The 26,379-nt window shown below is 34.9% G+C and overlaps 1 protein-coding gene across 1 annotated transcript in view; it reads right to left on the bottom strand.

The window, feature by feature from the left end:
* LOC127846971 (solute carrier family 15 member 2-like) overlaps nt 1–26,379 on the bottom strand; it is a 43,330-nt gene that overhangs the window by 4,774 nt on the left and 12,177 nt on the right. Inside the window, exons 4-22 of the mRNA XM_052378445.1 lie at nt 26,297–26,369; nt 24,054–24,195; nt 20,910–20,987; nt 19,381–19,480; nt 18,014–18,104; nt 17,154–17,231; nt 15,790–15,872; nt 15,027–15,110; nt 13,204–13,293; nt 12,143–12,187; nt 11,474–11,598; nt 9,996–10,077; nt 7,844–7,960; nt 6,825–6,992; nt 5,388–5,434; nt 3,754–3,897; nt 3,349–3,463; nt 1,710–1,841; nt 361–468 (exon numbers count right to left, since the gene is read on the bottom strand). Of these exons, the coding sequence (XP_052234405.1) occupies nt 361–468; nt 1,710–1,841; nt 3,349–3,463; nt 3,754–3,897; nt 5,388–5,434; nt 6,825–6,992; nt 7,844–7,960; nt 9,996–10,077; nt 11,474–11,598; nt 12,143–12,187; nt 13,204–13,293; nt 15,027–15,110; nt 15,790–15,872; nt 17,154–17,231; nt 18,014–18,104; nt 19,381–19,480; nt 20,910–20,987; nt 24,054–24,195; nt 26,297–26,369 (1,902 nt within the window). The remainder of the gene's footprint in view (nt 1–360; nt 469–1,709; nt 1,842–3,348; nt 3,464–3,753; nt 3,898–5,387; nt 5,435–6,824; nt 6,993–7,843; nt 7,961–9,995; nt 10,078–11,473; nt 11,599–12,142; nt 12,188–13,203; nt 13,294–15,026; nt 15,111–15,789; nt 15,873–17,153; nt 17,232–18,013; nt 18,105–19,380; nt 19,481–20,909; nt 20,988–24,053; nt 24,196–26,296; nt 26,370–26,379) is intronic.

The raw sequence follows: 26,379 nt of genomic DNA, 5'->3' as shown, positions 1-26,379 counted from the left end.
GATTTTCAGGGGCTGTGAAATTATATTTACAGGTTTTTACGGACTGAATAATGAGGAACACTGATTTTCAGAGAAAGAGAAAAATTATCTATTAACAATATATAAACTAAACAAAGAAGGATTTAGGATAAAACAAAACTTAAAGTGATTCTGGAACATAACTACTTGGTTATCACCCCAAGGTCTACGAGAAATCTTGGAAAATGCTATACTATGAAAGAAGGCTAGTGTTTCACACATTTTGGGGATCTTTTACAGAAAAACAGATTGCGCTTTCCGGGCAAGCTCAGAACAACTTTCATCTTAGACTTCTTAATATTTCTCATAGCTCATTAAAGCTTGCAGTAATTAATTTCATACCTGTGAAGGAATGGCATGGATGTTGGCTACAATGATGACGACCATATCTCCAATACCAACCGTGGACAACCACAGTGCTTGCACTACGGATTTCATCGATTGTGGGGCCTGAGAAAATGCAAACATAAACGGGTAATTACCAGGCCCTGCAGCTGTATACTAGTGTAAGTATAGTATAGAATTTATAATGTCTTACTCGAGCTATTGCAGGCAGCTATCGGTATTTTTATCCAAAATGATATCTTACTTCCAACATAGACCTACCTCTATCCCTTTCTAGAAGTGTTACATCTGAAGAGCGATGAAATGGATAGCCAAAACAAGAAACAATAGCTCTTAATTAAGAATGTGTAAGGTTACAGTTCTGTGCTTGGCACTTCTCTTCATTGATATCTGTATGCGCCTTAAAGTTTCATTTTGATATGTTATATAGTTTCTGAGACATAGCTCTGAACAGTTTGTAACAGACGGCCAAAGCAATATCTATATCGCTCCCCCTTTGGCAGGGAATAATATAAACTAAAGCAAGCCACTGTGTTACTCGGATCCAACATCCAGCTGGGTACTGGAACCAATCAACTAGAGCTGTAAATGAACATCGGGCACTATCACGCACAGCTTTTTGCAGAACTGTTACACAAGGTTTGACCTTATAAGTGCTGTATTTGACCTTCATCTTCAGGATCAAAGTATGACCTTTACCTGGCAGGTAGCAATTTAGTTAAATGAATGCTACTAATTGCCCGAATTTATACAGAAATATTTCACATTCCTTAAATGCATGCTGAAAGTATTAAGAAATACGTCTTTTTCCATGACGGCAGTCAGTGAGCCGTTATGATTAATCACAAAGGCCAAAATCATGCAGTATGAATCATATTGCAGCTAAACCCTTTTCCTGCTCAGATTTGCATTTTAACCAGTTTGTTGTCCATAAGAAACCAAATTAATTAAAATTCTTTTCTAAATGGATTCAAGTTTTATAGGCTTCATTTCCAACACTAAGGTACTGATGAGCAGCAAACAGCATAAAACCTGAACAGGCTGTGCATGTTACTCACAGGCTGCTCTGGTTTTATGCTGATTGCACAGACGTTTTCATATTGCTTCTGAGTATGAAAGTGTTAACCCTTTCAGTGCTGGAACCGAATTTTGAAGGCCTTTGCAAACAGTTTGGATCCAGATGAGACGCCACAGAACGTGGCGTCTCATCTGGATCCAAACTGTTTGCTATTCTGATAGTATTCTTTGAAAAAAAATAGAAGAAAATGCTAATTTTAGAAATTCAGCAGATGACATTTTAGCAGACAAGAAATTTCCCAGCATGCAAAGGGTTAACAGAGGCTTACCTGGGAGTATGCAAAAGATAGGCCAGCAACTGAAAACAGCACCTCCCCCATGGTGATCAGGAAGTACTGGGGAACCAGCCATAGTATTGACACTTTATTCTCTGAGATGCCAGTGTACAAGGCTATTGTGAGCTGAAAAAAAGAATAAACATGTACATGTATATTACTGTATTTATTTTATATTGTTTGTAAACATGTCCAATGTCAGCAAGTAACAAGATGCGTTTGTGAAACACAATGTCCCCCTATATGACGTTTGACTTTGAAGGATGACCTTGACCTTGTGAAGGATGACCTTGACCTTTCACCACTCAAAATGTGCAGCTCCATGAGATACACATGCATGCCAAATGTCAAGTTGCTATATTCAATATTGCAAAAGTATTCATAAAATAAGCGATTTGGGCCACATATATTTGACCTCTGACCTTGAAGGATGACCTTGACCTTGACCTTTCACCACTCAAAATGTGCAGCTCCATGAGATGCACATGCATGCCAAATATCAAGTTGCTATCTTCAATATTGCAAAAGTATTTATAAAATAAGCGATTTGGGCCACATATATTTGACCTCTGACCTTGAAGGATGACCTTGACCTTGACCTTTCACCACTCAAAATGTGCAGCTCCATGAGATACACATGCATGCCAAATATCAAGTTGCTATCTTCAATATTGCAAAAGTATTCATAATATGAGCGATTTTGGCCATATATGTTTGACCTCTGACCTTGAAGGATGACCTTGACCTTGACCTTTCACCACTCAAAATGTGCAGCTTCATGAGATACACATGCATGCCAAATATGAAGTTGCTATCTTCAATATAGCAAAAGTTATTGCAAAATGTTAAAGTTGGCGCAAACAGACAGACCAACAGACAGACCAACAGACCAACAGACAGGGCAAAAACAATATGTCCCCCACTACTATAGTGGGGGCCATAAAAAGTAATATGTGTGCTTATTATATACATTGTATGTCACTAGGAAAAACAAGTTAAATTTATTTATTACCTTGTCTATGTACGAGCCAACTGCCAGTTGTAGCAAAAAACGGTCATTTATTAATGTGTCTGTGTTAATTATAGGGATGCAAGGGGTTAACCAGTTAATATACCGAAACAACCAGTTTACCTGTTACATTTTTTAGAAAAGGTTAACCTGTATTTTTTTAATTAACCTTTTTGTTAATAAACAAAGTAATTAAGCAATAAATCAGTACCTTTGTGGCTGGAAATAGGGGAAACGTTTTGATAATTGTAGCTATTGTTTTGTTTTACTCAGGAAAATGTGGGGATATGGGGCTATTAGCGAAGATGATTTAAACAATTTTCATAAAGGACCATCGATAAAAAATTACTCCGGTGAAAATTCGTAAAATTCTGCCCAGCAGTTAAGAAAAGATGTTTGAAGAAAGAAGATGTAAAGTGGCACACACTGACGACAGACATCACAGTATCACAAAAGCTCACAATGAGCAATTAATCACGCAGACTTTTGAAATGAAACTGGTCAAAGAAAATAAAACAATTGTTCTTTGTCCACACAAAACAAGGAGTCAATAACTGATCTGCAATGTGTTTCATAACCAAGCAAGGTACCTGTCTCTCATCTCAATAGAGAAATGCTGCATACCTTTGTCTCATCACCATAGACAAATGCTGTATAGACACCCCCAGACTTCAGGTCCAATGAAACGTTCATGTTCAACAACTTGTCAGTCACTAACTCGGGGACAAATATTGAATAGCTGAAAGGGAAATGAAACACTCAATTTAGTAAAAAATTAACTGTAACTTTGATTCAACAACGGTAAGATGTTTCAAGAAAACAACTTAAATACACTTAATGATAAATATAATTGTTAAATTAAAATTTATTGATATTTTATAATTTTCCATGACATAACATGACCAACAATCTTACTGCAAAAACCTTATGAACTGTATAACCTTAAAATTTCTGTATTTCAGTTAAAAAAGCTCTTTTTTTCTTTTTATTAATGCACCTTACAAAATAAATACCAATGAAAGTCCTTACATGTTTGGTTCAAATACCATGAAATCAGTGGGCTGAAACTGGCTGATGTTGACCAAGGAGCCTACATTAGCAGATGTTGTTGCCGTGGTGACATCACTAAGAAGTGCCAGTTTCTCTATTGCTCCGTTGGTCACAGGAAATATGCTGTAATGAAATCATTTGAGACTCGCACTAGGAAAACGGGGTTTAATACATGTGCTTAAAGTGTGGTTTAAGATTAGACTGTGAAGTCCACACAGAGGCTAATCAGGGACGACCTTTTAAGGCCTTAACCCTTTGCATGCTGGGAAATTTGTCGTCTGCTAAAATGTTGTCTGCTTAATTTCTAAAATTAGCATTTTCTTCGATTTTTTTCAAAGAATATTATCAGAATAGCAAACAGTTTGGATCCTGATGAGACGCCACATTTTGTAGCGTCTCATCTGGATCCAAACTGTTTGCAAAGGCCTTCAAAATTTGGTTCCCGCACTGAAAGGGTTAACTGGATTGTTGCTTAGAAGAGACTGCCTTTAAAAAATCAAATCAATAAAAGCTGAAAAGGTCGTCGTGATTAGCCTGTGCAGACAGCACAGTCTAATCTGGGACAACATTTTCCGCACAATGCGTTAAACCTGGTTTTGCCAAGAAACAAGGGCTCATTTGCATTGTCCAGAATTGGTCAATACAAGTGCCAGTAGAAAATTATTTGCTTGAATCAACTTGTGATGTATGCTAAATCAAAATTAGCTGACCAGTAAATGAATGTGTTTGCCTTGATCAGAATTGGTAAATGTTAGTCAAATACTGTATGCTGAAATACGTTATGCCATATCCACCATAGGAAACAATAAGTAGAAAAGTTTTATGCTGGCATTGTTTTCATTGTTTAGAATTGATTAATGGTGGTCAAACATTATGCTGGTAATAATGGCCACATTCACAATAAGACAAATATTTGAGGACATTTTGAAACCACTTCAGATATTAAACAAGAATCATGTCATTGTTAGAAACACAAAGCCCCCTACTGTGCCGCTTTGATACATGTTTTTTTTACCTTTGACCTTGAAGAATGACCTTGACTTTTCACCACTTAAAATGTGCTCCATGATATACACATGTATGCCAAATATCAATTTGCTATTTGAAGGGACATAGAAGTTATGAGCATTTTTCGAAACCTAACACAGAAACCTAAACGCAAAGTGTGACGGAAGGACAGATGGACTGCCCTCATAGGAGGGCATAAAAAAGTGCATCAAACTATTATAACTTATATGACAACAAGTCTGGGTATTGTGAACTGGTAAATACATATCAAAAACTTATTATCTTTCCTTTTTTATCTGTTGTATGAAATATTCTATACATAATAAATATTCTATATTGTCAAAGTGTGACCTTGAACTTTGACGTAGTAAGACTAATGTTACACAGCACACTTCATCTCCATTTGGTGGACATTTGTGGTCATTAAGTACAAGATTATTTGATGAATAACAAAGTTACAGTCCAGAGAAGCTCAGAGGAACTAAAGAAGGCACATCCACTTGAACCTTGACACAGCCATTTTCAGCTTGTCTGCAAGAGGGCTCCACAAAAATACTCTATTCTGTGATACAGTAACTTTTTAAACAGGTTAATTGAAAATTTACCTTAATGCTGCATTTCCATTTTTAGCTTTTTGCCTCTGATCTGGAAACTGTATGGAACAGAAAATGTGTCTTTGAACATGAAAAATTTAAACAAGTTCATATACAGTAAAACCTGCCTAAACCAAACAGTGCTGATTAATCAGAGGCGCTCTGTTTAGCCATGTTTTGTCAGAATGAAATATTCTTACAATATGAATAGCCTGGTTAACATGTTAATTTTTTTGAAGATGTAGACAACAGCATGTAATAGGCTTTGACATTTGAGGTAATGAGGCAGGTAATACATACCATGGCATTATGTCTCCTAATAATAGTCATTTGTGGTCAATATGCTTAAAATTGAATTCATGAATAAAAAAATACAGCCCGGAAACTTTTTTATAACGAAATTGGACTTTTGACCTCTTCATATGACCAAGTAAGCTGAGGTAGGGAGGCATGCAGGTTTTACAAACAAAATGTCATTGTGGTTGTCATTAGTGCTAAGTTTTAAGATAGCATGATAAAGGACAAAGTTACAGACCAAACAAGCTGTTCAATGACCAACTATGATTTTTTTAGGGTGACCTTGCATTTGTGCCAAGTTATTTTATAGGTATCTATATATGGCAAATGTATAGCTGAGACAGGAATTTTCTTGTTATTTTTTGGCAAAAAATGACCATTGACCTTTAAGTGTGATCTTCCAGGTAAGGAGATGGTTATTACCATTGACCTTTAAGTGTGATCTTCCAGGTAAGGAGATGGTTATTACCATTGAGCTTTAAGTGTGATCTTCCAGGTAAGGAGATGGTTACTACCATTTACCTTTAAGTGTAATCTTCCAGGTAAGGAGATGGTTATTACTAGATATTGTCAACATGAACATTCTGACCAAGTTTCATGAAGATTGAGTCATAAATCGGATTTCTAGAGTGGTAACAATGTTGTTTAATAAGATTTGACCTGAAGAACTTGTTTTGGAAGCACCTCACTCATATTTGAACTCCCCAAGATATGGTCGAGATAAACATTGTTAACATGTTTCATAAAGATTGGATGAAAAATTAGGCTTGTTGAGTGAAAACGAGCTAAAAGTTGATGCTACACACCACACGCGGCATGACGCTAGACAAAGGATGAACACAATAGCTCACCTTGAGCCCTTGGTGCTCAGATGAGCTTTACAAAACCCACTTTATTGAGCATAATTCTGTATTTAAGAAGGCACCTTAATAACATAGCTAGTGTCTTGACCAATAATTTTACTCAAAAACATAATTCTAAAGATAAAAGGTAACAAAGAACAAGAATTTATTGTAAAATCATTATTAGTTGAAACACCAAAGAATTAAACATCAATTATCTGCCTGCAGAAGCACACAAAAATGCTATGTCTTGAAAACATGCATGAAAGCGTTTTATGTAAGTGGAAAGAACCAAACGTAGTCTACTAACCAGTGCAAGTCTAAGTGTCCCGCCAAAGTCTTCAAAAGCAAAAAGTCTGTACGCTGAGCCCTCTATGACGGTGAAGGTTCCATTGGCAGTCTTCTTACCAGATTTCCCGCAGTCACTCTTTATACCTATCTGATATTTACCTCCAGCTGTCTCCATAAAGTCGCTGGTCTGTAGTCAAAAATAAAATATATACATCTTACATAAATATTTATATCTTCTTAAAATAAACTCGCAAGAGCACAACATTTGTTTGTACATGGACAATTTTGAAAGGATAATTTAGATGGCTAATATAATATCATATTTTTTAGTTGCAATGCTCCACAGTAACGGATGCCCTACACCCACAACTTATGTTTGAACACATAGATAATTCCACTATATAAAGGACAAAAAGACAAAAGGTCAATATAGTTAAGCCTAAACTGCTTGCCACCAACATTTGTTTGAAAAAAAATTCATCAACTTGATATATTAACATATCTTCATACAGAGAAAAAACGCAAAAAAACAACATCTAATCTTAAGGTTATTCAAATGTGACAGTTTGAACAAGATCCAACTAGAAGTTAAACAAGAGATGGATACATAAAATTTAGGACTATATATGTCATAATGGATAAACAGACCAAGGGAAATAATTCTGCCAACCATCCTTACAGCCTAAATTCCATTTCTAGTGATCCTTTACATATGGATGTCAATAAACTGTGAAAGTTTGAGCGACATCCAATTGAGTAGATAAAGAAGGGACAAACTTACGGACTGGTAAATGGACAAATGCTTTGCTTATGCATCCCACTCTGGTGTCATAATATAATAATATTTGTTTAAAGTTATTATTAAATGATAACTTACGCATAGGTTTCACTTTTATCAACACTCACTAAAACATTAATTTTTTATAATTATGAAATGTTGTCCCCTGGATAGTTTTCTTGAACGCACGAAAAAAAGCAGTAGCATAAAATTGTATTAAAACATATGTATATAAAGAACAAAAACAGACACATTTTTACCTTTTTTCCATCAATTGTGTCATTGAAGAAAGGTGAGAAGACTTGAAGTTCACATGGTAGAGTGTTGAACATGGTCAGACCAGACATATCTGCCTGCATTGGGGATTCCTCAGCGTTCTAAAAGAGTTTGAACATGGTCAGACCAGACATATCTGCCTGCATTGGTGATTCCTCAGCGTTCTAAGAGTTTGAACACGGTCAGACCAGACATATCTGCCTGCATTGGGGATTCCTCCTAAAAGAGTTTGAACACGGTCAGACCAGACATATCTGCCTGCATTGGGGATTCCTCAGCGTTCTAAAAGAGTTTGAACATGGTCAGACCAGACATATCTGCCTGCATTGGTGATTCCTCAGCGTTCTAAAAGAGTTTAAACACGGTCAGACCAGACATATCTGCCTGCATTGGGGATTCCTCAACGTTCTAAAAGAGTTTGATCACGGTCAGACCAGACATATCTGCCTGCATTGGTGATTCCTCAGCGTTCTATAAGAGTTTGAACACGGTCAGACCAGACATATCTGCCTGCATTGGGGATTCCTCAACGTTCTAAAAGAGTTCCCAAATCAACACTCAACAGTAGAACTTTATGACACACCCAATGAAAAGTAAAGTGCTTTTTCCTTATCTACATGTACTAACAAGTATTTTTATGTCACAATAAACAATAACTCCACAAAACACACCAAATTAATAACTTAACATATCGGCCCGTATTCACCAAACAGTTCTTAGACTTAAGAATAAAGAATGGACTTGGAACCAAGAAAAATGCATTCAGTGTTTGAATATATAGATGCATCCACTGGTAATTAAGTAATTAACACAATGTTCTACATATAGAATGCAATAGAAAGAGGTGTTTAATAACAAGTTTTACTCAATATTCAAGCACTTATTGAATATATCAATTTGAAGAATATTCTTTATTCTTATACTTAAGTCTAAGAATTGTTTGGTGAATACGGGCCCCGGTAAACAAGAAGTCCTTGTATGTTCTTATCCATATATATTGATCCTCAAATACTTAAAGGAGAAATTATTTGCTTAATTTTTTGTAAACAATAGTGTTTACTATAAATTTCTTTGAAATAAATAAGCAATAAGATATCTATCTTTTGATATAGATTTTTCGAATAATTGAAACAAAATAACTTAAATTGAAAAATGGCTACTAAAATATTGAATGAACAGTTATTATTCATTTGTAATTAACCTATTTGCTGTTTATAAACCTTTCAATATGTTGATCCCACGCCAGTGATTTTTTTTTCTTTAATTTGTTACAGCCTGTGCCTTTTGAATTGGGAAAATTAGCGCGATAAACCGTGAAATTGGGAAAAATAGCGCGATAAACCATGAAATTGGGAAAAATTAAGCATTATAAATAGGATTATAAGTAACAGAAGTGATATTGTTTTTAAGTGCATATTCAGGGAGTTTTCTAGAAAAGGAGTCTGGTCAAATTGTTTTTTTTTTAATCAATAAAATTGGCAAGTTTGGGAATGATTTATGGACAAAAATGACTAAATTCAAGTTATATATTTTGTAAGATGTTTAAAAAATAAAGTTGAGACCTAGATTTAAGAAATCATAATTAAGTTATATGAGACTTCTTTCTAAAAAAAAAAAAAAAAAAAAAAAAAAAAATTTTTTTTTTTTTTTTTTTTGGAAGTTGGGCTTTTTTTGGGAAATTTTGGTCAGAATTTTGGGAAAAAACGTGTAATTTTGCGATTGGGAAGCAGCCGAAATTCGGCTGTAAATTTGAGCAAAAAAAATCACTGCATGCATATGTGTATATAACAAATATTCAGTTACAATAATACAATTTAAAGCCACAGGTGGAAGTAACGTACCCTGGATATATTTTTAGACAGGTCAATGATGAATTCTAGTTAATGACCTTGTTATGATTCCAATATCAGAGATTTTTTTTTTTCATGGCTCTCCGTCAATTTTTTCCTCATTAAACATGATTTTATATATTTATTTGAATATATTAGGCTCCTATAACAAAAAAAAAAATATCCAGAGTACATTACTTCCACCTGTGTTTAAAGCCGCCATCCCACAAATACTTGGGTCTTTACAGTGCCTGTCATGAAATTCATCGCCATGAAATTTCAGCTATGAGTCATCTGCATCACTTACGTCAATTTTTAACTGAACAAATCCTGCAGCTACAAAGGCAAATGAACTGATGAACAATCCAACCACCATCTTCTGCAAGGGCCTATAAAGAAAAACAAATCCTTGTTAGTGTGGGACTAAATATTTTTTATAACATATTTATTTAAACCCGGCTTTCAAGATTTAACTAACAACTAACAAAAAACTTACAAAAACTCAATGAAGTAATTGTTTTCTTGGTGCAGGCTTCATTCAATAAAAGCTCTTTAAAAGTTTGAAATCAAGACAGTCTGACAGATAATATTGATACTTAGATCAGTATCTGAAAGCTTTTTAAGAAGGAACTCAAATGACAATCTCCAGACATCACATTCATTAAACCAACTTAACTCCACCAATTATCCAATATGATCAAAACCATTTATGACCCGCGACATGCGACAATGGATCTTATGCCATATATGGCCAGGGAAGCTCCAGACCAAAATGCTCATTTGAAATCTAGTCAGGAGCTATGCTGTTTCAATCTATTGGTTGAAAGTCCCAATTCTACCTGGGGAGCATTACAATCACAATCCTACTAGCAGGGTAGGCAAAATCTCAAAAAACTATACTTGTCCACGGACAACCATTTAGGAAATTTTGTTAAATTGAAATGTTTATATAAATTCTAAACACATTTATTAATTAATGTAAAATATTGTGGAAATAATCATAAATAAAGAGTTTAATTTGCTTGTTTCAGTTACAGTTTTGTCTTTCCATGGTACATTCTTTATAGCAGTATATAATAAACAATATTATGTAGCAATTTGATCATCATCAACTCGTTACTATGGAAAATCCTTTAGTTCAGTTTCTTGAAAAGTTCTGGTGCGTTTATTTAAATAATATTTTTTTATCATAATCTTTCTTATTTATTTGTTTTTGGGAGGGGGGGTGGGTGGGGTGGGATGGACTGCATAAAACGTTGGGTTTCTGCTCCGTTGAAGTTGAAGATTTAACAATGATCATCGTAGATTGATAGTTTTATTTCCGTCTGATTGTAAAAATACAGAAACCAGTCTGTACATTGTCTTACAGTCGGGCCGATTGTTGAAAAAAAGTTACGTGATTAACTCAGTAGTTTAGCTTGATTGCTCCGCAAATAGCATGGACAATGTTATCGCATGTCAACATCTGCTCTTGTAAAGCTCAATTACAGCTTGCATTTTTTGTTTTCTCCACCTGACTAAAACAAAATGGTTGTTCACTGACAACTTAATTGTAAAAATATGAGCTGCCCAGTCAAAGTCCCTTGTTTATGTTAAAATAAAGTGCACAAACTATGTTTAGTCCTACACTTAACACATAATGTAAGAATACTATATAAATAGCATGATTTCTTTAAGATGTGATACTAAAAAACAGAGTGATTACAACAAACAAACAAAAGTCAAGTAACCATTCAAAGTATCTTATTTGGACAGTCTTTTTTGTAGATGTAGATTATTTCTTACCTGCTGGGTATATGGCATTTGTTGAGCAATGGGTAGACAACCTTGTCCAGAAGGGGAATCAAGGCCAGGATCAGTAGAGGATTCAATGCCTGCATCTGGTCTGGCTTGATGGTGCCAAATATACCCTGGATATGGACAGGCATTTTAACATGTTGGAACCGTTAGTCAGAAACTTATTAAGTTCTATTGTTTCATTTTACAATGATAACCTGTACAAACAGGTTTGGGGCTTATATATTCTTTAATGGAGAAACAGACAAAGGGCTGTAATTCTTCCAATACTGGACACAGAGCAAATCCCTTTCTTAACCATCACCAACATATAAGGCTTTTTAGCTGTGCAAGTTTGATTAAGATCCATCAGGTAATTAAAGAGAACTTGAAAACAAAAGTTTTATAGTGGGAAAAAAAACACGATCATAATTCTTCCAAAACTTGCCTCCGTGAAAATTCCTCGTAAATCAATAATCAACACATTCAGATCAGTCAGCTGTGAATGTTTGAGAATTATATAGTAACCCACCCAGCTGTTAAAAAGAGGATTTCAAAAAAACACAAGCTTTGTGATGTTCATACATCCGTGGGTACAAACGGACAAGTAAAATACTTAATGCCTCCCTCCCTCCCTTTGGTGGCACACAGTTGCCAAACCAAATTTCAATTATGTACCATATCCCCATTCATGTGTTCTGCTTGTAACGTCCATCTAGAGCCCTGAAAAGATAACAAATATTTGTCTCAACAATGTTCCCACTCCAAAATGTAATTATGTCAATCTCTTTCATTCAGCGTTGCTGAAAGCAGAGATCTGTGAATTCTTTTCTTAATATGTTGTAATGGCTATCGAAAGTCAGAAAATTATAAGTTGATAATCAGAGAATTTTTCCAATATGGTCAAAACAAGCATGCAATTTTAAACACTTAGGATAATCAAGCGATGTGTACTGGGTACTGTGAAATAAAATGTGATCTTTTAATATAAGCACTGTATTGTGAACATTCTAAATCTTAATATAGCAAGAAACTTCACATTTCCAAGTTGATAGTTAAGAAGAGAAGATATGATCCGTAACTTCACCATGAGTAAAATTGTGTTATAATCTAGGACCATACTTCTTTTCAATATGATAACAATTGTCGAAAAAGCATGAATATAAAACTATATGAATACTTCAATAAAGCAATTTTATTAATTTCCTTGGTAATCTTTAACATGTTTTTCAGAGACACACATACATTTCAACTTTGCTATTTTACAAAATGCAGTTGTCACTTGAATCACTAAAGTCGTGCAGTCCAATATTTGATAAGACTGTTTGGAACATGGTCTAGTAATCTGGCTCATTGTATACAGGTAATTTTACCCTATTATATAAAGTTCCTGTAAAAGACACTAAATTTCCAAATGGATGAAAAATTACAAAATCCCGATAACCGTCTGAAAAAGGGAAGGAAAGTTGCGTCAATTTTTCATTCCATATCTGAAAATGAACTAATTAAATGAGCACTGGAATCGAACATTTCAAGCTAAAATGCCTGTTAAAGAATATATAAATGAATTTTTGCAATTTAGTTTGGAGCAATTATAAAATACCATAATTCTGAATCTGAACATTTAACAAAGGGGAATTTCTCAATTACAGGGTTTTTGCGTGCTAATTTTTCCCAATTTAGGCAGTACAGGAACTTTTCCCTATTGAGCCATACAACAAATGCTGGTATATACCCACCTGTTGATCACTGAGAGCCCAGAACATAGGCAGTGGAAGGAACATAAGCAGCACCTTCAACAGTCTGCGGACATCTTCTATGAAATGGTTCTGAAAACAGAATATCTTTCATCTGAACTATTTGTATACAGAACGAAATTGTGATTCTGAAACGTAAAAACACATTTTCTCAATAAGACCAACATAACCTTATTTATTAAACCCAAACTGCTGACTGTAAAGCTTTTTATGAAAACCGGGGTCGTACTTCATAAACCAATTATTTGTCTTAAGTAAAAAAAGAAAGAATATTCTTTAAACTGTAAAATTTGTAGAGCATAAATCTATTCAATATGACTTAGAATTGATCAAATCAAAGTACACAACTCTTCATTTAGAAAATCATTGCAACATTTGTAACCTGGAAAAAATTCAAATGCTGAACATATTTTGTTATTGTTCTGTACTAAGTCCATTCTTTATTCTTACTTCTTAGAAAGGTTTGCTGAAAACAGGCCCAGTTTTTCATAAAAATTATACTTATCAGATTTAAGACAAATCCTATTGAAATGTTGACTTAAAAAATTGTTAAGAACAAGAGATGTGTTTGTCAGAAACACAATGCCCCCTTCTGCGCTGCTTTGCAGCCATAAATTTGACCTTTGACCTTAAAGGATGACCTTGACCTTTCACCACTCAAAATGTGCAGCTCCATGAGATACACATGCATGCCAAATATCAAGTTGCTATCTTCAATATTGCAAAAGTTATGTTAAAGTTTTCGGACAGACACACAGACTGACAGACAGACAGACGGACTGACAGGCAGTTCAACTGCTATATGCCACCTTATCGGGGGCATAAAAACAAATGATAATCTTCCGTGAAATATTCCATAGAAACCATTTTTAGTTTGCCTGTCTATTATTGTGTAATAACCAGTAATCATAAAGAAGTGACACTCCAGCTGCTGTAGCAGTATTGCATTCTCATTATAAACAATTAGTTGGTCCTTTATGTAAGGCAAGTGACCAATTGCCAAAACAGTAAGAAACAGCACAATACGAAATAACATATACACATATAAGAATAAAGCTGGGGTCAACGCCTTGGAATGGTCAATGCAAAGCATTGGGGGTTTATACCGGTTTAAGAGCGCTCAACCTCACACTTGGCCCAGCAATATTCATGATACATTTATGTGTAAATAAAAATCAACCTCATAGCATTTCAGCTCAAAATAAACAATAATAAAAGGGCATTAAAACGCATTCGATTTAATTACCATTGAATTACTCAATGGTAGGAAAGAGACCAGAGCAACAGAGTTACAACTTTTTGAGGAACGATGAAATGAAATTACAAACAAGTGTAAACTATATCCCTTCTTTTGAGAAAAAGATATAAGAATATAGCATCATATAGTTAATAGTTCAGATCATCATCGTGCAAATACAGGAAGAAGCAGCAATAATGGGTGTAAATTTAAAGATCCATAATACAAAGCGTGGTTGTTTATGTGACTGCTAAAAAAATTAATCAAACAAGAAACGCCCGTAAGAGATAAAATATTATTCAAGTTAAACGATATAAACCTGATGACCTATGCTTGTAACCCAAAACTCACATGTGATTAAACAAAGCATAGTATTGTCAAAACTGATTCTCTTCATAAAATGTGAATTTTCAGGAATGTCATATTATATAGCATATAATTAAATATTATTGCTGAAAAATAAGATATAAAAATATATAATTTATGTCATTATATATAGCATACAATTATATATTATTGCTGAAAAAAAGGGATAAGTATATATTTTTTAACAATGTGTAAAACCCACCTCAAATTTATCGTCAGCGTAGTATAGCCAATGGGATCTCTCCTCTTCATATTTGGTCCGTTGTAGTCTTCCAACAGCTCCATACTGGTACATAGCAATGAAAATTTCCAACACACTTAAAAGTGGGGGCACTAACACAGAACACTTAAGGTACCTTTGAATGTTTTACACTCTTAAACCAGCATGCGGATTCTCAAATCAATATGTCAGCATATGAAGCAAAAATGTAAAAACTCATAGTGCAGGATGCTGACAAATTTTAAGATTGGTAAAATTCACAGTAGTCATAAATATTTGAATTATTGGTAGCGCGAAAAGCGCAAAAAAAATAGACCTCAATGAAAATTGGACCTACACACAAATTAGACCTACTGGAAACTTTGTCCTTTGCAAAAATTAGAATTGATACAAAAAATGAGATATACACAAAAGCTAGACCTTCATGAAAATTAGACATACACAAAAATAATAACTTCACAAACATCACACCTACAACAAAATTAAAACATACAAAAAAATTAGACGTTCACAAAAAATTGACTTCACAAAAATTATTGAGTCCACAGAACTTAAATTTTTGGACAACTTCTTCAATGCAAGAAAATTTAGATCATGGCAGTACTGCCATTTTGAAGTTGTAAGTATCCTAATAAAATGAACGATAAATGCAACACTTAACAGAGACAAATTTATTATGTAACATTCTAAACTTTTATTGGGATAATTAATATCATTCAAAGAATATCATTCATTGTCTACTCACAAAAATGCACTTGAACGTTTTTCCAATAACATTTCCTGAGGGAGGGACCTTCACGTACATGCGTCTTCCAATAAAGAACAGCACTGAAACAGCAAATGAAACAATTATCCATTGAACTGTTGTTGCAACAATAAATGTCATATCACTGGTAAACACATTTCAAACAATACTGTTTTAAAATGATTTTACTTTGCAAGTAGACTGAACTCCTGTACGCGAACACTAGTTTCTGTGACACAAATTCACAGTGCAGATTTCTAATAAGTTTGTTGAAGTTTGTATCTTAAACGTTGTCTTAATCGTTAATAGACACAGGCATTTCATTCTTTCCTACTAACTATATTATGCACATTCTTCATTCAATTATTATTTGTCACTTTTGCCGTACAATATAATGTCTTTCTTGCTTGTCCCCCATCTCGAACGATGATGTATAAACAGGCATGCTCAATCATGATGCATGGACTATCTACCATTTCCTTCTGAATATAGAGAGGTGTTAATGGCAACGTACAATTGTATATATTCAGATACATTTGGTAACCAAAAATCTTTTGTCCTTCAGCAACAACCTGACAACGCTCTGTTGGCACTCGTTATACAGAATTAACACTTAATAACATTTTTTATCTTATTGGGCTGATTGGAAAAATTTTGCAAGTAGGGGATTTGTCAGATTAAAAAAAAACAAGAGATTTGTTTGTCAGAAACACAATCCCCCTATTGCGCCACTTTGAAGCCATATATTTGACCTTTGACCTTGAAGGATGACCTTGACCTTTCACCGCTAAAAATGTGCAGCTCCATGAGATACACATGAATGTCAAATATCAAATTGCTATCTTCAATATTGCAAAGGTTATGACCAAGGTTAAAGTTTTGAAGCCATATATTTGACCTTTGACCTTGACCTTTCATCACTAAAAATGTTCAGCTCGATGAGATACACATGCATGCCAAATATCAAGTTGCTATCTTCAATATTGCAAAAGTTATTCATTATTGCAAAAGTTTAACCAAGGTTGAAGTTTTCTACAGAATGACAGACAGACAGACAGCCCAAAAACAATATACTCCGATCATTCAATCCGGGGGCATAAAAAACAACGTTGCTTTTTGCGATTTAGAAACAGCTGATTATCAGCGGTATATTTGGGGAATCAAATTCCCTGCATTCTTATTAGAACAAAAATGAATAATTAGTTGGTTCCAAGATTCATTTCCATTAATGACTTGAGACTATGATCATTTAATTATTACCATATATATGTTAATTATGCATTTGACATCGTCAGAAAGTGCTCAGGGCATAACATAGTCTTAGAAAGAACCACACTGTGAAGTGTATCACAGGCCTAACTTACCAATGGATAAAAACATCAGCGCAGCTGGAATACCAAACGCCAGAACGTAACAGTTCTGGCCAAAACACTCCACATCAGCTGAAGTATGAAAGATTGTTAATATATTTAAATCAAAATAAGAATATCTAGGACAACAAATTAGGCACAAGCATAAAGCCTAATTTTTTCAGAGCAGGGCTCATACATGTATTGAATATTTGCATGCTGGGAAATTTGTCGTCTGCTAAAATGTCATCTGCTGAATTTCTAAAATTAGCATTTACTTCATTTTTTTTCAAAGAATACTATCAGAATAGCAAACAGTTTGGATCCTGATGAGACGCCACATTGTGTGGCGTCTCATCTGGATCCAAACTGTTTGCAAAGGCCTTCAAATTCGGTTCCAGCACTGAAAGAGTTAATGCCCCAGCTACAGTAGGGGCTTGTACGAATGCCAATTATTGAAAATATTTGTTTGCAATCATATCAAATCATTTCAATTTTACGTCACATGTAAAATAGTTGTATAAATGTATACATGTGAAATATGTTTGTGATTTCCCAAATGGCGTGTGGTGAAGTTTGTGATATCGGTTGAATGGAAATTAATTCTTTAATAATAGCTTGGGAGGAGTTACGTTATAAGGGCATAGTCCTGATTTGTTGAAGTCTTTATGTTTAATAATCCCAAAACATGAGTATTGCCCTCAATTTGTATTAAACATTTAATGAAAAACAATATTAAAAATTCTTTAAAAGGACTAATTCTTTGTACTGATATGACAGCATAAGAACAGTATAACGTTATCAAAGCAAACAGAGTGCAAGTTTCCATCACTATCAGATTCATGGGCCTAGACGTAAGGAAACTGTAGCTGTACCTCTCAATATTGGAGTAAGTATAATGGACACCATACTGCCAAGGTTGATCATGAAGTAAAAAGCAGAGAAAAAGGAGTTCTGCCACGTCTCCTGAAAGCAAATATGAACACAATTTATGGGCATACCCCCCAACAGTAACTTAAAAAAGACAACAAAGTAGAAGTAATCTTTGTTGGCAAATGACTTCAGTTTAACTATGCTTCTACTTAAACTCAAACTGAACCAAAATGTTAAAAGATTTTTACATATTGAACAAGATGCTGCATTTAATTTATGCTGATGCTTCCAATGGAAAGCCTTGTCAGTATTCATTGGCCCATATGTGTAAATCTTTATCCAACATTTGTTGAATGTCACTGTCAAAATTAGGTCAGGTGATCTGTGTCTGCTGAGTGTTGAATGAAAGTATCAAAGCTTTTAAGCAGTAAGTAGTTTTGAAGTTAACCCTTTACCACTAAGATACATATTTTAATGCATTTGTAGTTCTTAAGAAAGTTTAATTTAATAAAATACCTGTATTACGAAATTCAATTTTGAAAGGCTTCATTTCCAACCCTTAGTTACTTATGAGCTGCAAACAGCATAAAACCTGAACAGACTGCGAGTTACTCCTAGGCTATTCTGGTCTTATGCTGTTTGCAAATAGCCATTTCTACTTTGCTTCTTATGGGGGAAATGTTTCAGCAGTAAGAAGTTTTGAAGTCAATTTAATGCACAATTTGCGTTAATCAAGCAATAGGATTTTCTTAATAAGTCTACGACCAAAAGTAGGTCAATGAAAAATTCAAAATGAGGTCAGGTGATGGGGGTGTCCTCAGAATGAACATAGATAGCCGTGCTATTATAAAAGTTTGTAGCAAGCGGTATTGATGTCAGACAAAACACGTCATTTTGGTATTAATCAAGGACTTGGACCTTCTGAATTAGTCCAAAGTCCAAAGATGGGTCAATGTGAAGGTCTGGTGATGTGGTTATGTTTGGAGTATTCATAGATTAGATTCAAGTATCAAAGGTGTGAAAGAGGCATTATGGATGTTAAGCAAAACATGTGTTTTAGGGTAAGCCAAGGGTTAATCTCAATTAAGAACCAACGGAAGAACAAACAAACACGCCAATCGCTTTATGCCTACCATCTTCAGAAGATCTTGGGGGGGGGGGGGGGGGGGGGATAAAAATATTATTTGTTCTTAATTTAAGACAACACAGTCGCTTGTAACGGAAATTAGAAACATAATAACGAAACAAAAATCCTTGCAAGATGACGCGAGAAAAAATTGTCATTTTGGGAATCATTCCCCCATGCACCTATAACAAATGAGAGCAATAATTGTGTGCTGATCATCACATATAAAGATAAAGAACCAACCTGGCCAGGCCCAAACTGGTCTGCTCCAAACGGTGCTACAGAGGCCTTTATTCCTCCTGTCCCACAAGCTATCAGCACTAAACCTATACTGGCTCCCACTCTGTAAAAAAATTGCATAGCATAAGCAACTCATCACTAAACCTATACTGGCTCCCACTGTGTAACAAAAACAGCATAGCATAAGACACTCATTACTTAACCTATACTGGCTCCCACTCTGTAACAAAAACAGCATAGCATAAGACACTCAGCACTTAACCTATACTGGCTACCACTCTGTAATTAACACAGCATAGCATAAGCAACATCAACAATAAACCTATACTGGCTCCCACTCTGTAAAAAAAATAGCATAGCATAAGCAACTCATCACTAAACCTATACTGGCTCCCACTGTGTAACAAAAATAGCACAGCATAGCAACACTTTCAGCACTAAACCTATACTGGCTCCCACTCTGTAATAAACACAGCATAGCATAAGCAACTCAGCACTTAACCTATACTGGCTACCACTCTGTAATAAACACAGCATAGCATAAGCAACTCATCACTAAACCTATACTGGCTCCCACTCTGTAATAAACACAGCATAGCATAAGCAACTCAGCACTTAACCTATACTGGCTACCACTCTGTAATTAACACAGCATAGCATAAACAACTCAGCACTAAACCTATACAGGCTCGCACGCTGTATCAAAAATAGCATAGCATAAGCAACTCTTTCAGCACTAAACCTATACTGGCTCCCACTCTGTAACAAAAATAGCATAGCAAAGCAACTCTTTCAGGACTAAACCTATACTGGCTCCCACTCTGCAACAAAAGTTGCATAGCATAGCAACTCTTTCTGGACTAAACCTATACTGGCTCCCACTCTGTAATCAAAGTTGCATAGCATAAGTATACAAAAGTCTGGTTAACGGTGACTGGCATAAATTCACCAATCCATTCTTAGACTTGTGACGTTAAAATAAGGAGTACTTTATAATCATCTCATTTTCTAAAAAAACAAACTTCTTGGTGTTAAGTACTGTACTATGAAAACATTGTTTATCTACAACAAGTATGAAAAGAAATAATAAAATTCCTAGAACAATTCAGGTGAGAATTGATTGTCTCCATCCACTAGCCTTTTATTTAACCCTTAGCCACTAAGATGCATATTTTGACGCATTTGTAGTCCCTGAGGAAGTTTAATTTTATTAAAGACCTTCCTTACTAGATTCAAGTTTTAAAGGCTTCATTTCCAACCCTTAGATACAGATGAGCAGCAAACAGCATAAAACCTGAACAGACTGTTACTTGCAGGCTGTTCTGGTTATATGTTGTTTGCACCTAGCCATTTTCACTTTGCTTCTTAGTGGGAAAGGGTTAAGACATATGACCAATAGCTCATACAATAAAGAACAATGCATTTAATGCAACACTTAGATTAAAATGTGTTCATAAACTTGGAAATTTATCACATCAAAATCATTCAGTGATTATTTCAGCTATTGTGATAAAACTCAGCGTATTTCCTACCTTCCTGGTGGTGGCATGGCGGTCAGTGATAGTACCAGGCTACCAACAAAATACACACAGGACAGGCTCAGAATGGTTCTGAAAGACACAATATGCCACAGTCTGAGAAAACTGGGCATAATGCATGTACGCAAAGTATCATCCCAGGTTAGCCTGTGCAGTCCACACACGCTTATCAGGGACGACACTCTCCGCTCTCAAGGAATTTTGTTGTTGAAAGGAGGTCTCCTAAATAAAAATCCAGTTAAGGCAGAAAGTGTTGTCCCTGATTAGCCTGTGTAGACTGCATAGGAACATCTGAAAAAACACTTTACGCACATGCATTTAGCCCAAATATCCACTAACGTATTAAATGATGATTGGAAATATGGGGTAGTTATGAACTTGATAACAAACATAGCATTTTGTCTAGAAATAATAAATAATGCAAAGTAGAAACTGACAAAAAGGTTTTCATAATATGCTAATTTGTCATTCTGGGTTTGTAACAGTGAGTGTATTGTTATGTTTTCCTATCTATAATGCAACAATTCGAACCCAATGAGATTAAAATTCCACTGGCAGTATTTTTCTTTCAATCAATTGCTGTGTTGGAATGTAAATACAGACAAGAGGGCATAGGTGGCCCTAGTTCGCTCACCTTTTTTTACAAAGCCTTGTTCATTGTTTAGTTGAAAATTCAGTACTCTAGAGCATATTAGATTGGTTCTCTTCTGTTTACTTTTGCAGTGTGAGCATATGATTAATTCTGATTGAGTACTGTCTATTTGCATGCTTTTTTTTGCAATGCAAACATTTGCAAGTAATGCTAATTCTACATGTGTTTACCAGGTTTTTGTAAGATTTTGACCTCGTGACCAAAATTTTGACCCCATGTCAACCTTTGCCTAGATATCATCAAGAAAAACATCCTGGTCAAGTATCATCATTATTGGACCAAAACTATGGCCTCTAGTGTGTTTACAAGGTTTTTGTAAGATTCGACCCCATGACCTAAATTTTGTTCCCAAATTACCAAACATCAATCTTGACCCAGATATTGTCCAGACAAACATCCTGGTCAAGTTTCATTGATATTGAACTAAAACTCTGGCGTATGGAGTGTTAACGAGGTTTTTGTAAGATTTGACCTGGTGACCTATATTTTGACCCCTCATGACCAAACATCAAACTTTGCTTACAAAAATAAATATAATGACCAAGATTCATAAAATCTGAAACAAAATTGCGACCTCTAGAGTGTTTACAAGGATTTTGTATAATATCATGAAAATTTTGACAATCTAAGGGCAACAATTCTGGCATGTTTTATGCGATTTTGCTCATAATCAAACTTGAATGTGATCTTGTGGCCATACAACTTCTCAGCAACTTTGATAAAGAATGCTTGAGAAATGTGAATACTAGAGTGTTTACAAACAAAATGTTGACGCATGGACAAAAACCGATCTGAGCCATTTTCCAGCTTGTCCGAGATACCAATAAAACCATTGTCTTTACTAAGTTTCACGATGATAAGGCAAAAAATGTGACTTCTAGTGTGTTCACAAGGTTTCTCTATAGTCATATAGGAAAAACTGCCCCACCCCCCCTGGCTTCCATGTTTTTAGACCGATAGGGACAATTTTCGAACTTCTCTAAGATTATTAAACCAATGTTTTCACCAAGTTTCATGATGATTGGGCAAAATATGTGACTTCTAGAGTGTTCACAAGCTTTTTTTACTATATAAATATAAGGAAAATGTGCCCCCCCCTGGCAGCCATGTTTTTCAACTGACAGGAACCATTTTTGAACTCAACTCTCTTATCTAGGAAACAAATGTTCTGACCAAATTTCATGATAATTGGGCTGAAAATGTGACTTCTTGAGTGTTCACATGTTTTCACTACATACATATAGAGAAAACTGCCCCGCCCACTGGCAGCCATGTTTTTTTACCCATCTGGACTATTTTCGAACTTGTCAGAGATATTAATAAAAACAATGTTTTGATAAAGTTTCATGATGATTGGGCAAAAATTGTGACTTCTAGAGTGTTCACAAGGTTTCTCTATAGCCAAACAAGGAAAACTGCCCCGCCTACTGGCAGCCATGTTTTTCAATGGACCGGAACCACTTTTGAACTCAACCAACATATCATTAAGACAAACATTTTAACAAAGTTACATGAAGATTGGACATGAAATGTGACTTCTACAGTGTTTACAAGTTTTTTTTGTTTTTTTTACCTAGTGACCTAGTTTTTGACCAAGCTTGACCCAGTTTCAAACTCGATCGAGGTATTATTGGGACAAATATTCTGACCAGGTTTCATAAAGATTGGACAAGAAATGTAGCCTCTAGAGTGTTTACAAACCAAATGTGGACGACGGACGGATGGACAGACATACGACGGACAAAGACCGATCACAAAAGCTCACCTGAGCAATCAGGTGAGCTCATAAAAAAAAACAGTCATAAAAACAAATATACATTTGATGGTAAAATACTATTAAGTACCCAGACATCAGACCTGCCAATAACAAGTTGATTCTGTTTTATGTAAGCTAGATGGTTTTCCATTAAACTTTTATTCCCATAATTTTTTAGTTGAGTAGTCATATATATTTATATTTGCTGTTGTTTTACTAAGCGAATATCAAAATTCTGCCATTTTTCAAAATGAATAAAACTCCAGGTCTTTGTCAGCTATTCACAAGGAAAACAAAATAATTAAAAGTTTCCATTTAATCTGTTGAGCAACGTGGAAGAAGTTTGCTCCATAAACTTACATAATATTAATAACAGACCAAATCCACCAACCGACCAAATTACTACAATACACCCACCCCCTGCAGGACTATAATAGCAAACAGTACTTAATGAAACTTACCCAATGAGCCTCAATCTGGAAAAATGGGGCTTAATGCATGTGGGTTAAGTGTCAACCCAGATAAGCCTGTGCAGTCTGCACAGGCTTATCAGGGACAACACTTTTCACTGGGTTTTCTTTATAAGAGACTTAGTTTAAACAACAAATTATATTAAAGCTGAAAGTGTTGTTGGTTAGACTGTGCAAACTGCACAGGCTAATCTGCGACTATACTAAACGCACATGCATTAAGCCCCATTTTGCCAGAGTGTGAAGCCCAGATGTATTACTTGTATCTCCCCACGTATCCATCGGCTATGACTGCTCCAATCAGCGGCATGAAGTAGCACAGCATGGAAAAGGCGTGATAGATCGAGGTGGCCGTGTTCTCCTCAAATGACAGCCATCTTGTCAGGTATAGCACCAGAATAGCTGGCAAATAGATTGAAAACAATGTTTAACATTCCTGTAATAGCCAAAGTACAGAGTTCAAATGAAAAAAATGATTAAGAGGCAATAAATAATAGCCATGAACTTCATGCATTTTACGCCTCTTCTATAAACTTTTATTGTTTATAATTAACTGTTTTAATTACACAGGTCACATTGGTGTAGTGGATATGGTGTCCGTCTTGCGATCAGGATGTCATGAGTTCGATCCCTAATGTGGGGGCGTGCTTTAGATTTCCCCCATAGACACTAAGTACTGGTTTTAGTCCCAGAAAACAGACTCGAAAGTGTTCAAATAAGCCTTAGGCTTTCGATGCAATCGAGCTTCAATAAATAGGTTTAAACTAAACTGTTTTAATCATCAGTTTTAAACAGTAACAGCCTGTCCATTGCTATCCTATGTAAAACACGTTTCACTGTTAACTTCCCCACTCTGAAGCGAAGTAAAAATGGCTATATGCAACCAGCATAAAACAAGAACAGTCTGGCATCCATTTTATGCTGTTTGCTGCTCATCAGTCATATAGGGATGGAAATAAAGCCTTTAAAACTTGAATCTATTAAGAAAGGTCTTCAATTTTTGAATTAACTTGATTTTCTAATAGACTACAAACAGGTCAAAATGTGTATCTGTAAGTAAAGGTTTAAGGCCTCTATTACGCTAAAAATCAACGAAAATTTCGTAAAGTATTTCGTAAAATAAAGTTATCACCTAAACAATCAGTGTTCCTTATAGCAATAGCCACAATTTCAATGCTAGATGTGGTATGATTACATAGATTTTTGTAGATACAAAATGCTCGTTTTAATTTATTTGTGACACATTTAATTCGATTTTAATTTACCGCAAATCTATCTATGCATACGACACACGAACACCATGTTAGTGTTCATGTGTCATATGAATAGATATCCTTGCGGTAAATTAAAATGGAATTAAATATGCAAAACAATAATAAAAACAAGCATTTTGTATATACAAACATCTATTTTAACACAACACATCTGGCGTTAAAATTTCGGTAATTGCCATAAGGAACACTGATTTTTAATTGGTTAAGGTTATTTTACGAAAAATTGTATGAAATTTTCGTTAATTTTATGTAGTAATGCTACTTTAAGAGACATAATATTTAATTTGATATTGAACAACTAGCAAATGTTGAATGCATTCTTGCCCATTGGTCATTTCAAGGAAGAGCAAATCCCATGCTTTACACAACGCTCTTGATTAGGGGAATGTTGGCATAATTATGCATATCTTAAAAGATATTTGTTAATTTAATGTATTGTGTGTATTGATAATGCAGAAAAATAGTGAATGAACCAATGCATTTATTATCTACTTAATGTATACAGATTAACCAATAAATGATTGGATCCTAGCCATCTGCTTTAACTGCGGAAGTAACTATTATGTGGTGTATATACAGTTCACAATATATTATTCTTATGTGCTTTGTTATTCCAGCAGTCTTTCAACTCTGGAATAGGCGTTTGCCTAGGAGTTTAATGTCTGCCTTAGCAGGTTTCAGGCAAAATAATGTTTGCCACAAAAAAAAAAAAATTTTTTTTATCAAAACAACTTACATGCAATTAATTCAGGAAAAGAACGGCAGCAAAACACGTGCATATAAAAGCAAGTCAATTGCAGTGAAAGTCTCCTTTCTAATTTGTTGTGATCGTACATTTTTTGCTCTAGTTTTAAGAGAACTTATTCTCATTTCATCAATGCTTATCAAGAGTGCTGGCTTTACTTGTTTTGTTCCATAAATTTTACTGTCTACCAAGCAAATTTTGCATGTCTAGAAATGGACTTAACAACACAAAATTGTATCCAAAATATTCATAATAATGTTATAAGATTGTGCTAGTTTATTTCATGCCACTGAGTATTATGTTGACAATGATAACGTAATAAAAAGTATATAAAGACAAATACAGGTTGGCATCTATCAATAAAAGTTAATGTGGATAATTGACGAATAAGATAAATCAAGTACATGGTGAATGTATGCTTGGAAGTCATGCAAAAAACATGCTCACATAAAAGTAAATACTGGTAAAACATGGAATAACAAACCTCTCATGCCATAGTAAGAAAACCTTTCACAAAATTCGTTGGATAGGATGAAGAACACAGAGTATGGATACTTCTGAAAAATA

The sequence above is a fragment of the Dreissena polymorpha genome, chromosome 10 (genome assembly GCF_020536995.1).
Source record: "Dreissena polymorpha isolate Duluth1 chromosome 10, UMN_Dpol_1.0, whole genome shotgun sequence".
Classification (NCBI taxonomy): domain Eukaryota; kingdom Metazoa; phylum Mollusca; class Bivalvia; order Myida; family Dreissenidae; genus Dreissena; species Dreissena polymorpha.
The sequence above is the reverse complement of the archived record's forward strand: the minus strand, read 5'-3'. Positions and strand labels throughout refer to the sequence as shown.